Source organism: Mizuhopecten yessoensis, unplaced genomic scaffold (assembly GCF_002113885.1).
Source record: "Mizuhopecten yessoensis strain PY_sf001 unplaced genomic scaffold, ASM211388v2 scaffold6459, whole genome shotgun sequence".
Lineage (NCBI taxonomy): Eukaryota > Metazoa > Mollusca > Bivalvia > Pectinida > Pectinidae > Mizuhopecten > Mizuhopecten yessoensis.
In genome coordinates, this window is record NW_018406560.1 from 291,081 (window position 1) to 310,631 (window position 19,551).

A 19,551-nucleotide genomic window follows, 5' to 3' on the forward strand; every position below is an offset into this window, starting at 1 on the left:
GGTGTGTGTGGAAGGTGAAGGGGAGGTAACTACTGAGACCACCATTTCTAGAGGAGGGACATATGTAAAGTGGTACCCCTGGGGCTGGTAACCCCTGATGACCACTGGCCCAAGAAATGGTGTGTGTGGAAGGTGAAGGGGAGGTAACTACTGAGACCACCATTTCTAGAGGAGGGACATATGTAAAGTGGTACCCCTGGGGCTGGTAACCCCTGATGACCACTGGCCCAAGAAATGGTGTGTGTGGAAGGTGAAGGGGAGGTAACTACTGAGACCACCATTTCTAGAGGAGGGACATATGTAAAGTGGCACCCCTGGGGCTGGCAACCTCTGATGACGACTGGCTCAGGAGGAGGGGCATGTGTAAGATGGAATTTGTGGGGTGGTACCTTGGGGTGTATTGGTGATAGATGTCAAAGAATCAAGAAGGGTGTATTGGTTGAAGTGTGTAGAGAGAGAAGAAGGGGGAAGGGAAAGGTTTATTCATCAACGAGTGTACAAGGGGAGGTAACAACGAAGGGACACGAAAACAATGCCTACAAAATCATGCCATGAAGCTTATTTTTGAAAATTTGGAATAAAAGCTGTCACTTATTCAGGAAGTATCTATATAATCTTACTCTGAGATAATTGCTCATGTCAGAATATACAACATGTATTGTCCAATAATTGTGTTTTTCTAAGCTACTGGTAAATCTGGCGATACCAGATTGTTTGCCATTTTTATGTTTCTAATGTCATTATTGATTTAGCTGGAGACAAAAGGGAGATGAGATTTCTGTTGACTCGATGGTTGACTTGAAGATGTCATAGTTTGTGTAAATTTCTAGATAAATCACTCAATTAGGTCTCTCATGCCTAATTGTTATAAAGTTCTACATTCCCGTGCAATCACCATAGAAACCGATCTGTCACATTACTGGGTAAAAAGTAAGATAGCATTAACGAGAGGACACATAATGGAAATCAATTATCACTGGAGGAGAGCAAGAAAAATGGCAGCCTGCTTGAGAATTAGTTGTAAACTCATGAATAAGATATGAATTTCCAATCTTTGACATATAATTGGTGACACTCAAACAAGCTGGCTCCTTATCCTCGTCGACATGCTCTTCTGTGCTGACGATTTCCTTTTTAGTAGCTTAACCTTCTTTAGGGCCCATTGGTATATAAATCCCAGTATTGAAGAGCGGTCACTCAGTCAATTTGTGGATGATGATTGGTCAGATTCACAATGACCCCACGAAAAATCTTATTAGCAAATTCTCACTAAACTAGTATCAAATTGATAACATTAAAATTAGAATGGTGAAGATAGAAATAATTTTTCATATATATTTTTTCAAAATCACTAGAATTAGGATGCTTCCCTGTTGGGGAGAAAGAATAGATTTGGCCCCTGTGAACTGACCGGTTCTCTAGGCCCACGATCTGTATACAATACGCATGCATTAGTAGGTCAGGGGAGTTCAACTGTACTGAACCACCATTTTATTCTCATTACTCGGCTGTTAGAGTGATCCGTGCCACTATTGTGGTACGCAGGCTTCATCCCTCCGTGACTTTCCCCTGACCTCCCAAGTAAAAACTGACCCCTCCCACCCTGTACCTCACCGATTTTCCCTCTAATGAAAATCTCAATGATCTCTGTCATGGAAAATATTTAGAAAAGTCTTCTTGGAATATATATATTGATATTAATTTATTTGTCCTCAATAAATATTTGTTCACAACTTCATTATTACTGGATACACATTATAGACTATAACCTCAGGGACATAGACTCCATTAGTACATGAGACACCTACTTGTTCATCAGTACATGAGATGCCTACTTGTTCATTAGTACATGAGACACCTACTTGTTTATGAGTACATGAGACACCTACTTGTTCATGAGTACATGAGACAACTACTTGTTCATTAGTACATGAGGCACCTACTTGTTCATTAGTATATCTACTTGTTCATTAGTATATGAATGATCTCTGTCATGGAAAATATTTAGAAAAGTCTTCTTGGAATATATATATTAATATTAATTTATTTGTCCTCAATAAATATTTGTTCACAACTTCATTATTACTGGATACACATTATAGACTATAACCTCAGGGACATAGACTCCATTGGTATATGAGACACCTACTTGTACGTTAGGATATGAGACACCTACTTGTTCATCAGTATATGAGATGCCTACTTGTTCATTAGTTCATGAGACACCTACTTGTTCAGCAGTACATGAGACACCTACTTATTCATTAGTACATGAGACAACTACTTGTTCATGAGTACATGAGAGACCTACTTGTTCATTAGTATATCTACTTGTTCATTAGTATATGAATGATCTCTGTCATGGAAAATATTTAGAAAAGTCTTCTTGGAATATATATATTGATATTAATTTATTTGTCCTTAATAAATATTTGTTCACAACTTCATTATTACTGGATACACATTATAGACTATAACCTCAGGGACATAGACTCCATTAGTATATGAGACTCCTACTTGTTCATCAGTACATGAGCCACCTACTTTTTCATTAGTACATGAGATGCCTACTTGTTCATGAGTACATGAGACAACTACTTGTTCATTAGTACATGAGGCACCTACTTGTTCATTAGTATATCTACTTGTTCATTAGTATATGAATGATCTCTGTCATGGAAAATATTTAGAAAAGTCTTCTTGGAATATATATATTGATATTAATTTATTTGTCCTCAATAAATATTTGTTCACACCTTCATTATACTGGATACACATTATAGACTATAACCTCAGGGACATAGACTCCATTAGTATATGAGACACCTGCTTGTTAATTAGTACATGAGACCCCTACATGTTCATTAGTATATGGGACACCTACTTGTTCATTGGTACATGGGACACCTACTTGTTCATTAGTATATGAGACACCTACTTGTTCAATAGTACATGAGACACCTACTTGGTCATTAGTACATGAGACAACTACTTGTTCATTAGTACATGAGGCACCTACTTGTTCATTAGTATATGAATGATCTCTGTCATGGAAAATATTTAGAAAAGTCTTCTTGGAATATATATATTGATATTAATTTATTTGTCCTCAATAAATATTTGTTCACAACTTCATTATTACTGGATACACATTATAGACTATAACCTCAGGGACATAGACTCCATTAGTATATGAGACACCTAATTGTTCATTAGTACATGAGACACCTACTTGTTCATTAGTATATGGGACACCTACTTGTTCATTAGTACATGGGACACCTACTTGTTCATTAGTACATGAGACACCTACTTGTTCATCAGTACATGAGACACCTACTTGTTTATCAGTACATGAGACACCTACTTGTTCATTAGTACATGATACACCTACTTGTTCATTAGTATATGAGACACCTACTTGGTCAGTAGTACGTGAGACACCTACTTGTTCATTAGGACATGAGACACCTACTTGTTCATTAGTTCCTAAGACACCTACTTGTTCATTAGTACGTGATACACCTACTTGTTCATTAGTATATGAGACCCCTACTTGTTCATTAGTACATGAGACACCTTCTTGTTCATTAGTACATGAGACCCCTACTTGTTCATCAGTACATGAGACACCTTCTTGTTTATCAGTACATGAGACAACTACTTGTTCATTAGTACATGATACACCTACTTTTTCATTAGTATATGAGACACCTACTTGGTCATTAGTATATGAGACACCTACTTGGTCATTAGTATATGGGACACCTACTTGTTAATTAGTACATGGGACACCTACTTGTTGATTAGTACATGAGACACCTACTTGGTCATTAGTATATGAGACACCTACTTGGTCATTAGTATATGAGACACCTACTTGGTCATTAGTATATGAGACACCTACTTGGTCATTAGTATATGAGACACCTACTTGGTCATTAGTATATGAGACACCTACTTGGTCATTAGTATATGAGACACCTACTTGTTTATCAGTCTACTTGTTCATTAGTACATGAGACGCCTACTTGTTCATTAGTACATGAGACAACTACTTGTTCATCAGTACATGATACACCTACTTGTTCATTAGTACATGAGACACCTACTTGTTCATTAGTACATGAGACAACTACTTGTTCATCAGTACATGAGACACCTACTTGTTGATTAGTATATGAGACACCTACTTGTTTATTAGTACATGAGATGCCTACTTGTTCATGAGTACATGACACACCTACTTGTTCATCAGTACATGATACATCTACTTGTTCATTAGTACATGAGTCGCCTACTTGTTCATTAGTACATAAGACACCTACTTGTTCATTAGAATATGAGACACCTACTTGTTCATTAGTATATGAGACACCTACTTGTTCTTGCAGTATTGGGAATCTCACTGTAACATGATGTTATTAAAGAGTTAAATATTTAAGTCCAAATTGTTCTACAGCATCTTATGAACCACAATGGAAATAAGCCATAATGGTTTTATCGGTTTTCCAACAATTTAAAAGCATCATGTTTCTTTTCAGTAATAATTAATGATATTTCAGAGCATAATTTTACTCTGATTTAATCCTAATTTTGTTTAACCAGTCATTTAATTTGTTATTTGATTTTTTAAAGGTGTGCATTTCTAAGATTTTTATGAATAAAGTTGTACATCTATTACCGATATCAATAACAACATATGTGCTAATTTCGTTGTTTTATCAGGAATGTAATTTTCTTATGTGATGTAATGAAGTCTACGATGATGTTTTGTATATGTGTCTTTTACCTAAATAACGATGATACCAAACGTAATGATAATCTGAGGAGGCCCCAGACCTTTCGCTAATTACACCTGTGTTCATCAGTGGTAATTAATGTCCTATCAGCTGAGCAAGCTGGGCTAGCTTATCTCCCTTTGATCAGGGAGATAGTGTTTGTTTGACCTCCAATTCGACATTGAGAAGTCCAGACATCACAGATCTTAACTGACACTGGTCAGTATACATTACCACTGGTCAGTTTGTATTAACACTGGTCAGTATCACATTAACACAACAAGTTTATTTATCATGCCTGACTTTCTCCCCACTCCGGACACTGCTGTATATATTGAAACTGAATTTGAGAATCAGGATGAGTTGGTTCTTATAAAGTCAGGTTAGATTCTGTCAATGTTGTGATTTGTTCTGTCTGTCCTCCAGATTGCAAAAGACACATCAACCGGATGCGTAAACTTTGGTTACAATTCTGATAATACAAATACCTTATCTATTTATTGAAAAGGAAAACTGAAGGATTGAAATGTGCCAGTATTTGGTAATGTATGATGACTATGCTGTGTTATTTGGGTAGTGATAGGGTGTGGGAGGGCTGGTTCTCATTAGGGGATCAGGCTTACAGTGAGGGGTCTGTTTAGTGTATCGGGGTGATACAACTGTACGAGCTTCAGGGGAGGGGAACTAAAGCTGAATCAGCCCCTGGCCCCTTATACACTGCCCACTCCTGTTCTCAGGGTGCCATACCACAAAAATGTGGCTAATTCTCAACTTAATTCTTTATCACCAAGCTTTCCTTGTTCCAAGTGTTTTTTTCTGGGTTATATTTGGTACCAGAATGGGCGTCTCTACAGCTTTAACATGGAGTTCAAATTTCAGATGGTCACATCTCCGCATAGACTGTTTATAGAAACAGGTCGCCTTGCCTAGTCACACCTCGAAGCTGAGTGATAGCTTTAGTGTGCATCCATTAAACGAAGACAAAACATCCTTATTCCCAGTATACACAGAATACAGAAACTCCCTGAGTTGGATTTGAGATTTTAAATTCACACTTTTTTATGTTAATGCATATATCTACTAAGATGTCCAGCATGGGACTGGGTAATAGTACCAGTAAAGAAAACGAACACAAAGTATTTAAAAGATCATCTTTTGCAGATCTGATCAAGATCTGTTGATGGTGGGCACCAAGATCATGATAGAATCTCTTGTTATATAATGTTCTGGTTTTAAGAATAAATCAGCCTGAAGCACTGAAAAATATTGTCACACAAAACACAGGGCATTTAATGATCTCGAATTTGGTGGTTTTACAGATTTTAACATTCTGTTGTGTTTTAAATTAGATTTTGATCTAGGCTTTTGATGAAGAAATAAATGCACGCCAGCATGGTGACAAAGACATGCATTAGAAATGACATGCCCTTCGTAAGTAGCCCTGATCATGTATAGACACTATTGATTACGTAAACACCATCTAGAGATTCCATCCAAGATACGTTATGTGTGGGTATTTCATGTTTCCTGAGGTCATTTGAGGATGGTATCAGTAAACTGTCGTATTGTTTTCTGCCTAATACATTGTTACCATACTTAGTCTCCATAATATATCTTTACCATATAGTATTTGTGTCTCCTAACTCAGTGTAAACATACTACGTTAAAGTCAGTAATACATTGTAATATGTTTTTCTACTAAAATATATTGTAATCATATTGTATTCTACTAAGATACATTGTAATCATACTGTATTCTACTAAGAAACATTGTAACCATATTGTATTCTACTAAGATACATTGTAACCATACTGTATTCTACTAAGATACATTGTAATCAAACTGTATTCTACTAAGATACATTGTAACCATACTGTATTCTACTGATACATTGTAATCATACTGTATTCTACTAAGATACATTGTAACCATACTGTATTCTACTAAGATATATTGTAACCATACTGTATTCTACTAAGATACATTGTAACCATACTGTATTCCACTAAAATACATTGTAACCATCCTGTATTCTACTAAAATACATTGTAACCATCCTGTATTCTACTAAGATACATTGTAATCATACTTTATTCTACTAAGATACACTGTAATCATACTGTATTCTAGTCTTATACATTGAAACCAAACTGTATTCTACTAAGAAACATTGTAACCATATTGTATTCTACTAAGATATATTGTACCCATACTGTATTCTACTATGATACATTGTAACCATCCTGTAATCTACTAAGATACATTGTTACCATACTGTATTCTACAGAAATACATTGTAACCATCCTGTAATCTACTAAGATACATTGTAGCCATACTGTATTCTACTAAGATACATTGTAACCATACTGTATTCTACAAAAATACATTGTAACCATCCTGTATTCTACTAAGATACATTGTAATAATACTGTATTCTACTAAGATACATTGTAATCATACTATATTCTAGTCTTATACATTGTAATCATACTATATTCTAGTCTTATACATTGAAATCAAACTGTATTCCAGGGTTATACATTGTAACAACACTGCAACTGTTGGCTCTAGGCAAACTACGAGATAAGAGAATCATTTTATCCAGTTTTCAAAACTAGGTTAGGATATTCTCTTTTTTGAGCTAATAAATTCCTCCCAATATTTGTCTCCCTCAGCAGACAGAGTGGTACATTGTTGCTATGGTTAGCGTACGACAGTATTGATCAAGTCCCAGACAGAGTTGTACAGCGTGTGCTATGGTGATTGATGTGCTATGGTGATTGGTGTGCTATGGTGAGGGGTACAGTGTGTGCTATTGTGTGCTATTGTGTGCTATGTTGTGCTATGGTGATCGGTGTGCTATGGTGACAGTCATGCTATGGTGAGTGGTGTGCTATAATGAATGGTGTGCTGTGGTGAGTGGTGTGCTATAATGAGCGGTTTGCTATAATGAGCGGTGTGCTATAATGAGCGGTGTGCTATGGTGAGTGGTGTGCTATGGTGACAGTCTTGATATGGTGAGTGGTGTGCTATGGTGATCGATGTGCTATGGTGTGCTATGGAGAGCGGTGTGCTATGGTGAGTGGTGTGCTATAATGAGCGGTGTGCTATGGTGACAGTCGTGCTATGGTGTGCTATAGTGAGCGGTGTGCTATAGTGAGCAGAGTGCTATGGTGAGTGATATAACTGTGTTACACACATTTCAAACATGAAGCATAAATCCATGTTTTTGGAAGAGTCTAACATGTGTCAATTGCCTTTTATTCTTACTTCGCTTCCCCCAAATCTCTACAACAGCCTCAGTTTTGTTCTGCTGTCCTCTGAATCTCTACAACAGCCTCGTTTTCATTCTGTTGTCCTCCAAATCTCTCCAATAGCTTGTTTTTCATGCTAATACTTCAATTTTTTTCTTTTATTTAGCCTTACATCTTAACAATCTCAGAGTAAGCGTACCTGTAAATATTCGTGTTAATTTTTCTGTCTTTATTTTTTGTATTATTACAAGAATTTCCTGGTGAATTATACCCAATAACCTTACAGTCTAGTTTGAGCATTGTACTCTGCGAGTCTACAGTACCTACTGTTGTACTGTACTGGTGAAGTGGTTCTGTTATTAGAATCCGATGATTTTCGTGACTGCTGATGAACGCCTTTAGAATTGTTATTGAATTAAGATTGCAAACCTGGTACTTTCTCACCTAGCTGTTAAAACGTGCTCATTAAATCGGGGTGTGTTTACTATACAATCCCAAAATAATAGTTATGGGCTACGGTTAGTAAGGGATGGGTGCCTACTGTTCTTAGCCGACCCCCTGAGTTTCTGTTACTGACCCTAGGTGAGACCTTATCCTGGTCAGTGATTGGTCTTCCAGGTTTCCCCTGAACTCCAATTTACCTGTATCTGGGAAATGGAAATGGACAAAGTGTTTTTTTGCCAAATTCTCTTTCAACTGAAATTGTTGGGATAAGTATCTTTTCTTTTGAAACAAGCAGATAGACAGATTTGTATTTACGTTCGGTGGAAAAAACAATAATTTCAAGAATAAATTAGCAAAGAAATGCATGCTTTTCAGTGTGCACCAGACAGAAAGCGGCCAATTAACTGACCATTAATGACACTACAGCTGGTTTGTCTATTACCCTGACCAAGAACCTGGCCTCCCTTGCAGACTGACCTCAGACACCTGACTAAAGCAGGGGGGATCGTTAGCTGCCAGGCAGCCAGGCACTTTTGAAGTATTGATACTTTGTTTGTGTACCACAATACACTTTTGTACTCAAAAGAAGTATTTATATACTTTGTTTACCAACAGTGCAGTCTAGGTACACTTTTGTGTGGTACACAGATGAAGCATTTATACTTCGTTTCTGTACCACGGTACACTTTCATAAAACTGGCCTTAATTACAGGACATCAGATCACCTTAGAGTCAAAAATTTGAAAATGCATTAATCACTTCTGAACAAAATGTGACGGATGTTCTGGAAACTATCGATTATTGTATGGTTTGTAAGATCAGTTAATTGTAACAATGCCTCCAAATAATTTTCCAGAAATTTGTTCATCAAAAGTGTATTGATGTAACTGCACTCTTGTGAGAGTAATATAGTTAAATATTTGCTGTAAAATTCCACCCAATCCAAACTGAAGACACGATACAGCCACAGGGACTTACAGCCACAGGGACCTACAGCCAGCCCCCAAGACACACTACAGCCACAGGGACCTACAGCCTTCCCCCAAGACACTCTACAGCCACAGGGACCTACAGCAAGCCCCCGAGATACACTACAGATACAGGGACATACAGTCAGCCCCCAAGACACACTACAGCCCCAGGGACCTACAGCCAGCCCCAAAGACACACTCCAGCCACAGGGCCCTACAGCCAGCCCCAAAGACACTCTCCAGCCACAGGGACCTACAGCAAGCCCCCGAGATACACTACAGATACAGGGACATACAGTCAGCCCCCAAGACACACTCCAGCCACAGGGCCCTACAGCCAGCCCCCAAGACCCACTCCAGCCACAGGGACCTACAGCAACCCCCCAAGACACCCTACAGCCCCAGGGACCTACAGCCAGCCCCAAAGACACACTCCAGCCACAGGGACATACAGCCACCCCCCGAGACACACTACAGCCTCAGGGACCTACAGCAAGCCCCAGAGATACCCTACAGCTACAGGGACATACAGTCAGCCCCCAAGACACCCCGCAGCCCCAGGGACCTACAGCCAGCCCCCAAGAGACACTACAGCTACAGGGACCTACAGCCAGCCCCTGAGCCACACTACAGCTACAGGGACCTACAGTCAGCCCCCAAGACACACTACCGCCACAGGGACCTACAGCCCGCCCCCGAGACACACTACAGCCTCAGGGACCTACAGCAAGCCCCCGAGATACACTACAGATACAGGGACATACAGTCAGCCTCGAGACACACTACAGCCACAGTGACATACAACCAGCCCCCGAGACACACTACTGCCACAGGGACCTACAACCAGCCCCGGAGACAGAATACAGCCACAGGGACCTACACCCAGCCCCTGAGACACCCTACAGCCACAGGGACATACAGTCAGCCCTGAGACACACTACAGCCACAAGGACCTACAACCAGCCCTGGAAGCCACAGTAACCTACAGTCAGCCCCGGAAGCCACAGTGACCTACAGTCAGCCCTGGAAGCCACAGTGACCTACGGTCAGCCCTGGAAGCTCCACCCAATCCAAACTGAAGACACGATAAAGCCACAGGGACTTACAGCCACAGGGCCCTACAGCCAGCCCCAAAGACACACTCCAGCCACAGGGCCCTACAGCCAGCCCCCAAGACAAACTGCAGCCACAGGGACATACAGCCACCCCCCGAGACACACGACAGCCACAGGGACATACAGCCACCCCCCGAGACACACTACAGCCACAGTGACATACAACCAGCCCCCGAGACACACTACAGCCACAGGGACATACAGCCACAGGGACCTACAGCCAGCCCCCGAGACAAACTACAGCCACAGGGACATACAGCCAGCCCCCGAGACACACTACAGCCACAGGGACCTACAGCCAGCCCCCGAGACACACTACAGCCACAGGGACCTACAGCCAGCCCCTGAGACACACTACAGCCACAGGGACCTACAGCCACAGGGACATACAGCCAGCCTCAGAGACAAACTACAGCCACAGGGACCTACAGCCAGCCCCCGAGACACACTACAGCCACAGGGACCTACAACCAGCCCCTGAGACACACTACAGCCACAAGGACCTACAACCAGCCCTGGAAGCCACAGTAACCTACAGTCAGCCCCGGAAGCCACAGGGACCTACAATCAGCCCCGGAAGCCACAGGGACCTACAACCAGCCCCGGAAGCCACAGTGACCTACAGTCAGCCCCGGAAGCCACAGTGACCTACAGTCAGCCCTGGAAGCCACAGTGACCTACAACCAGCCCTGAGGCCACAGTGACTTACGGTCAGCCCTGGAAGCCACAGTGACCTACGGTCAGCCCTGGAAGCCACAGGGACCTACGGTCAGCCCTGGCAGCCACAGTGACCTACAGTCAGCCTCAGAAGCCACAGTGACCTACAGTCAGCCATGGAAGCCACATTGACGTACAGTCAGCCCTGGAAGCCACAGGGACCTACAGTCAGCCCCGGAGAACCATGTAGTGCTGTAATTTGGTATATTGGATAAAATATCAGAGACAGTGCTCTTTCTACAACTATCTTGCAGCAACAATACCATGTACAATTGCTTTATTTGTTTCTTTTCAGTAGGAAGGAAGGACAAACATTGGTGATTTCATGTGGGAAGGTCTGTTAACAAAGGTGTCCACTGTGGGAACTTATATGGCTTTGTTTGGAATCTATGGTAGTTGGTTTTTGGATTCTTGATAAAACATGTGTTGGAGATTTCATGAAGAAAGAGTGTGATCAATACTTGGTCACATGATCAGACAATAACATTGACCAGATCGTATCTTAGGCCCCAGGACATGATCAATAGAGTGGACATGATACCCTGTTGCTATGTTTCACTTATGGTGTTGGTTCTCCAGCCCAGGAGTCAATATAGCTGAAGCCTGGTGTTGGTTCCCCAGCCAAGGAGTCAATAGCTGAAGCCTGGTGTTGGTTCCCCAGCCAAGGAGTCAACAGCTGTAGGGTTGTGTTGGTTCCCCAGCCCAGAGGTCAACAGCTGTAGGGTTGTGTTGGTTCCCCAGCCCAGGGGTCAACAGCTGTAGGGTTGTGTTGGTTCCCCAGCCCAGAGGTCAACAGCTGTAGGGTTGTGTTGGTTCACCAGTCCAGGGGACAACAGCTGTAGGGTTGTGTTGGTTCCCCAGCACAGAGGTCAACAGCTGTAGGGTTGTGTTGGTTCCCCAGCCCAGGGGTTAACAGCTGTAGGGTTGTGTTGGTTCCCCAGCCCAGGGGTGAATAGCTGTATGGTGGTGACATAGGCAATACTTTTAAGCCATACCCGAGGTTTTTGTTTTACTGGAGTGTCTGTACTTTGTGTCTGTTGTTTGTGGTAAACACATGACTAAGATAAAGCTACCCTTTGTAGTTGTTTTTGGTGTGTCTTCCCAGGAAATCAATAAACACATATACACTAAATAAATCAATAAACATATGTATACCAGCACTAAGTATACTGAAAAATCTGGAGCCTGACACTCCATCACACACGCTAGCCAGCTATAATTGGTGTTAGTGTAATATCGCAGTTCTATGACATCACACACGCTAGCCAGCTATAATTGGTGTTAGTGTAATATCGCATCTATGACATCACACACGCTAGCCAGCTATAATTGGTGTTAGTGTAATATCACAGTTCTATGACATCGCACACGCTAGTCAGCTATAATTGGTTTTAGTGTAATATCACAGTTCTATGACATCACACACGCTAGCCAGCTATAATTGGTTTTAGTGTAATATCACAGTTCTATGACATCACACACGCTAGTCAGCTATAATTGGTGTTAGTGTAATATCACAGTTCTATGACATCACACACGCTAGCCAGCTATAATTGGTTTTAGTGTAATATCACAGTTCTATGACATCACACACGCTAGCCAGCTATAATTGGTTTTAGTGTAATATCACAGTTCTATGACATCACACACGCTAGCCAGCTATAATTGGTTTTAGTGTAATATCACAGTTCTATGACATCACACACGCTAGCCAGCTATAATTGGTTTTAGTGTAATATCACAGTTCTATGACATCACACACGCTAGCCAGCTATAATTGGTTTTAGTGTAATATCACAGTTCTATGACATCACACACGCTAGCCAGCTATAATTGGTTTTAGTGTAATATCACAGTTCTATGACATCACACACGCTAGCCAGCTATAATTGGTTTTAGTGTAATATCACAGTTCTATGACATCACACACGCTAGCCAGCTATAATTGGTTTTAGTGTAATATCACAGTTCTATGACATCACACACGCTAGCCAGCTATAATTGGTTTTAGTGTAATATCACAGTTCTATGACATCACACACGCTAGCCAGCTATAATTGGTTTTAGTGTAATATCACAGTTCTATGACATCACACACGCTAGCCAGCTATAATTGGTTTTAGTGTAATATCACAGTTCTATGACATCACACACGCTAGCCAGCTATAATTGGTTTTAGTGTAATATCACAGTTCTATGACATCACACACGCTAGCCAGCTATAATTGGTTTTAGTGTAATATCACAGTTCTATGACATCACACACGCTAGCCAGCTATAATTGGTTTTAGTGTAATATCACAGTTCTATGACATCACACACGCTAGCCAGCTATAATTGGTTTTAGTGTAATATCACAGTTCTATGACATCACACACGCTAGCCAGCTATAATTGGTTTTAGTGTAATATCACAGTTCTATGACATCACACACGCTAGCCAGCTATAATTGGTTTTAGTGTAATATCACAGTTCTATGACATCACACACGCTAGCCAGCTATAATTGGTTTTAGTGTAATATCACAGTTCTATGACATCACACACGCTAGCCAGCTATAATTGGTTTTAGTGTAATATCACAGTTCTATGACATCACACACGCTAGCCAGCTATAATTGGTTTTAGTGTAATATCACAGTTCTATGACATCACACACGCTAGCCAGCTATAATTGGTTTTAGTGTAATATCACAGTTCTATGACATCACACACGCTAGCCAGCTATAATTGGTTTTAGTGTAATATCACAGTTCTATGACATCACACACGCTAGCCAGCTATAATTGGTTTTAGTGTAATATCACAGTTCTATGACATCACACACGCTAGCCAGCTATAATTGGTTTTAGTGTAATATCACAGTTCTATGACATCACACACGCTAGCCAGCTATAATTGGTTTTAGTGTAATATCACAGTTCTATGACATCACACACGCTAGCCAGCTATAATTGGTTTTAGTGTAATATCACAGTTCTATGACATCACACACGCTAGCCAGCTATAATTGGTTTTAGTGTAATATCACAGTTCTATGACATCACACACGCTAGCCAGCTATAATTGGTTTTAGTGTAATATCACAGTTCTATGACATCACACACGCTAGCCAGCTATAATTGGTTTTAGTGTAATATCACAGTTCTATGACATCACACACGCTAGCCAGCTATAATTGGTTTTAGTGTAATATCACAGTTCTATGACATCACACACGCTAGCCAGCTATAATTGGTGTTAGTGTAATATCACAGTTCTATGACATCACACTCCACCTGACGCTGTCTCCTCCCACCAAACGGTACTATTCCTTTGTTAGAGCAGCAGACGCTGGCACTGACAGCTTTTCTATATTTGGCTCTGTTTTCTATTTCAAACTGAGGTTTGTGTTGATGCTGAGGTGAAAAATCTAAGATTTGTGTTGCTGGTGTTGTTCTGATTTGTGTTGCTGGTGTCATTCTGATTTGTGTTGCTGATGTTGCTGGTGTTGTTCTGATTTGTGTTGCTGGTGTTGTTCTGATTTGTGTTGCTGGTGTTGTTCTGATTTGTGTTGCTGGTGTTGTTCTGATTTGTGCTTTGTTGTTAAGGGATGGAACTCTTTTGCATTGACGGGGCAGTGCCATCCTTAAGGTGCTGCATTAAGATAATCCCATTTGTTTCTTTTTCTTTAGTGTGGGGTTTTCGAGGCTAGCACTTTGTTGTTTAATGTGGTACTGTATTGATCATGAGAGAATGGTTTTGTGTTAACGAGGATATAGTGCTATGCGTTGTTCAGGATGGTGCTGTATTGATGATTATACATATGGTGCTGTATTGATGATTATAAATATGGTGCTGTATTGGTGATTATAAATATGGTGCTGTATTGATGATTATAAATGATGATGATGATGATGATGATGATGATGATGATGATGATGACGACTTGGCTAGACTGCCCCCCCCCCCTTCACTTCCCTATATGTAAGACAGTTTTGTGTATTCTCTGACACTTGGCTAGACCCTTCCCCCCTCCCTTTATCATTGAGGTCGTGAGATTGGTACATAGATATTACATCGACTCTATATATAGACTTGCCAGGGGGAAATAAGAAACTATCCATCACTACATCTTTTATCAGACATACAATTTCTGAACAGGTAAATTTTGATAAATAAGCACACTGAAGCCTGCTACAACAATAGCAAGAGTGATTCAGATATCCGGCGAGCGTTACACCTAATTCTATATCCTTAATTAATTTCTGGGTCTGTATTTGACTGCGAATAAATCAAAATAAATGGACTGAAAAACTAGAGATTTTGTCTCGGTAATAGATAATACACGTGTGGCGGTTAATGGTGGCTTGTAGCCTATTTCAGCGGATGTTTGTTTGTCCAGGCGATCATCAGAGAGGGCTGGTCACTGGTCAAAAACCAGGGTCTCTGGACGGTCAAGCCAGGGTCAGTGTGTGGTCCTTGATGGTACACTCATGACTTATCAGAAGGCAATGAAGCAGTCAAACAACCCGAAATCACCACAAATATATCATTTTATCATCTTTTCAAATTATTTCTGATCGACAATTGAACTATTAAAGATAGAAGTGATTTCCCGATCAAGTATTCTCAGTTATGGCTATATATATAATAGGCATGTTTTTATTTGTATCACTGGTCTTGAGTTAGATGCACTTTTATGTCTCATAGCGATCCGATAGTTAGATTCTTATTCCATTTCCATTAAACTAAGAGGTATCTCATTGTGAGAATATGAAAGATCTGGTGAGGGTTGATTATATAAAACAAATGGTAAGACTTTGCTCCTCATTTCCCCCTCCTCTCGGGCTAAAATAAAACATAAAAATAACAGACCATTTACTCATTCACCTCTGAAGACACATTTGAACTCTTCCAATTCAAAGGTTGGGATAGTTCATTATGAAATTCAGGGGTGAATGAGTTAATTCACTGTATATATACAAAAATACCACCAATTTTAAAGATTATATTTATTTTACAAGTTTTTCATTACATTCCTTCCGTTTGATTCTAGTAATTGAAATTAAAAACAATTGATAACTGTAAACCTCTTTGATAAAAAAAACACCCCCATCAGGACAGAGGACTTCAACAATCGAAAGAGCCGAAAGTTAATGAGCAAATTGGTTAATTACTATGGAGTCAAAATGTCAACTAACCAAAAACAAACAGTCTCTGACTGTATCACACTGAGAATATATTAGCAAACAGTATTGTGGTGTCAGTGTCATTAAGGTGCATGAAAAACAAGTATATATATACAGGTCCTATGTCAGCCAGTTATTACCATGGAAAATAGGTATATACAGGTCACATGTTAGTGAATTATTACCATCAAAATGAATGGGAGGTGTATTGTAAATAAAGTACTTAAAGTGATATTAACAAATATTACATTATCAGGCATGATATTAAAAGGTAGAAGTACATATACAGGTATGATATTAACAGGCATTTTATGAACAGGTATGATATTAACAGGCATTTTATGAACAGGTATGATATTAACAGGAATTATAATACAAACAGCTATGCTATAATCAGGCATGATATAAACAGGTGTTATGTCAGATATCAGACAGAAACCTCATCACTCTGTTTTAAGGATTGATTTCAACGATAATGAGTTTGTAATGATATTGGTCTGTATTTATTTTGCTGTAAGCTTCAGTGTTTGCATTTGACAAATGTTTGTCAGGGAGCCAACTGCGTCTGATGTAATACACCTGTGTGAGTGGTCAATAGCAGAGATTGATATCAAAGAAACACATGACCAGGCGTGGGGTTACAGAGCCTGAGGTCTATAGCAAGGAAAATAGACACACTCATGATCACCTCACCTGTGTTTGTGTGTAGATACACTGGTCATCGTGTTTTACTGGTGTCTTACAAGTCTTGTGTGATATAGGATCAACTCAATGTGTGATATAGGATCAACTCAATGTGTGATATAGGATCAACTCAATGTGTGATATAGGATCAACTCAATGTGTGATATAGGATCAACTCAATGTGTGATATAGGATCAACTCAATGTGTGATATAGGATCAACTCAATGTGTGATATAGGATCAACTCAATGTGTGATATAGGATCAACTCAATGTGTGATATAGGATCAACTCAATGTGTGATATAGGATCAACTCAATGTGTAATATAGGATCAACTCAATGTGTGATATAGGATCAACTCAATGATTCCTAATTTTCAATTTTTCTTTTCATTTTTGTTATTTCCCTTAAATCCAGAAATCCTAGTGTCCTGCTCATGACTCTGTTTTATTAACATGGCTTGTCCAGATGTCAATTTGCTGTAAAATAAAACTGTCAAGTGGAAATGTGTTGATTTACAATATGTGCTTGTATGCAAAATGACGTTTTGACCAGGCCAGGAACATTAATAATTGACAACATTTAAATTTGAATTTAATATCCAAAATCTTTCCTGATCCTCGACTCCAATCATCGACAGGGAAGCCTTTCATTTTGACAAGCAATTAGAGGCTGTTAAATGATTCTGACTAAAACGAAGCTTTCACTGTTTTGACTTTTGACGGAGAAATAATGTTGACAAATCCTACGGTATTAAGATATATATAAGAACTTTGGTGGTAAAATAATCAAAAGATTCACAACTTTATAAGGTGTTCTGTATGTATAGCTGTAGATATGATAGTGGTATGTATATGTTAATGGTGTATCCAGGTGTGGGAGATTTGCTCCAGATTCCACAGTACACTACCCAGGATAACCATAGATAAGTCACTATATTAGCATACTCTTCAATTCATAAGTCGGACTTACAATGGGTAGAGGGCGGCTGAGAACATTAATTTGGCTGCCGGATCTTTTGATGTATAGAGGATTGGACATGCTTGTAACCCGAAACCCTATCATTAAGACAGCTATTTCAGTTGACCAGTGGTCAGAGATTTAATGGTCTTAGCTGGAGCACCTGTATGTATATGTATGTACAGTACACAAATATTTGATACATTGATTAAGTTTAAAGGATCAACGTTCTGTGAATTGATCAGCCAGTGTCACCAGAGGGACATTAGAGCCGAGACTGACTGAGACTGACCGAGACTGACCGACAAAACACACTGTCATACAACACAAGGTCAACACATTTTTTTGTTTAACAAATGATAAACAAGATTTTTGTCCTAAGAAACCGGAGGTATATGGAGATACTATCGGACAGGAATAGTCTGGTAAATGATTAAAAACATTAAACACATACTTTATACAGATCCTTAGTGAGATTCACATAAAAAATAGAATAATATTTATTTGACACTGAATGGTCAAGGACTGTTTGAATGGATAATGGAGGGAGAACAAATATTGATATGAATGTAACCTATTCATTTGTCTGGGCGATGACCCACTGGGTCCATTAATTGGTCAGTCTTAGAAAGTTAGTGGTCTGCTTCAGGGCTTCCCCTCCTACCAACTCACCTAAGTACAGATCACCGGGGTCAACATTTCTTTAATAGAGGCAGTTTTTGATGGACTGACCCTGTAACAGTTCCCCGTCACCACTCATGCCTAATTATTGGTACTTGGAAGGCGGTGCCTGTGGTCTAGGGGAGACAAGTCTTCATGGAAAAACCTTAGGTACATGTATCATTTTTGTCAAACGTGAAGAAGCAGGAAAACCTTTTGAGTGATAATCAGCTGTGATTAATTCCCTTGTTTATCGGTGACGATCCCATGTAGGTCCAGGCTCCCAGCAAGTGAGGATTCCAGTATTGTTTGGTCGGAGAGCTTGATCTCTCCTTGTGTTACTGTTATCAGGAATATTGTGTCCCCAGACATTGTCCTCTGCCTCAGACCTACCTCCTGGAAATACCTGTACTCTTATCTCCTTATTAGAAGGCCATTAAGTGACTTTATCAGTGGAATACTAGCCCTTGTTGTTGATCTCTTGTATATTTGTGAAACTTATCATTTATACCTATCTTTACCTATAGAATATGGCTGTCCTCTATTGGGGGCCGACAGATATGCTGGGTAAACATGTACAAGGCACCCAGCAACTGCACCTAGTAAAGCCCTCCATGGAGAAGCAGGCCTGTGATGATTTTATCGCCACTTTGATTTTTATCTCTGACTGTTTGAGTCATTTACATTTGATTGCAATGGGAAAATGAGTAAATTAGCCAAGAGGTTACTGGTCATCAAAAACTAGTCCAGGAGATGATGGACTCAAAGTTTATAGAATTCACATCAACATGG

General features: G+C 39.8%; 1 protein-coding gene across 1 annotated transcript in view; it reads left to right on the forward strand.

Annotated features, from left to right (window-relative positions):
* The window catches only part of LOC110452192 (extensin-like), a 12,054-nt gene extending 1,006 nt beyond the window's left edge, over positions 1 to 11,048 (forward strand). The window contains exons 2-3 of the mRNA XM_021500562.1: positions 9,435 to 10,372; positions 10,441 to 11,048. Coding sequence (XP_021356237.1) covers positions 9,435 to 10,372; positions 10,441 to 11,048 — 1,546 coding nt within the window. The remainder of the gene's footprint in view (positions 1 to 9,434; positions 10,373 to 10,440) is intronic.
* The last annotated feature ends 8,503 nt before the right edge of the window (positions 11,049 to 19,551 follow it).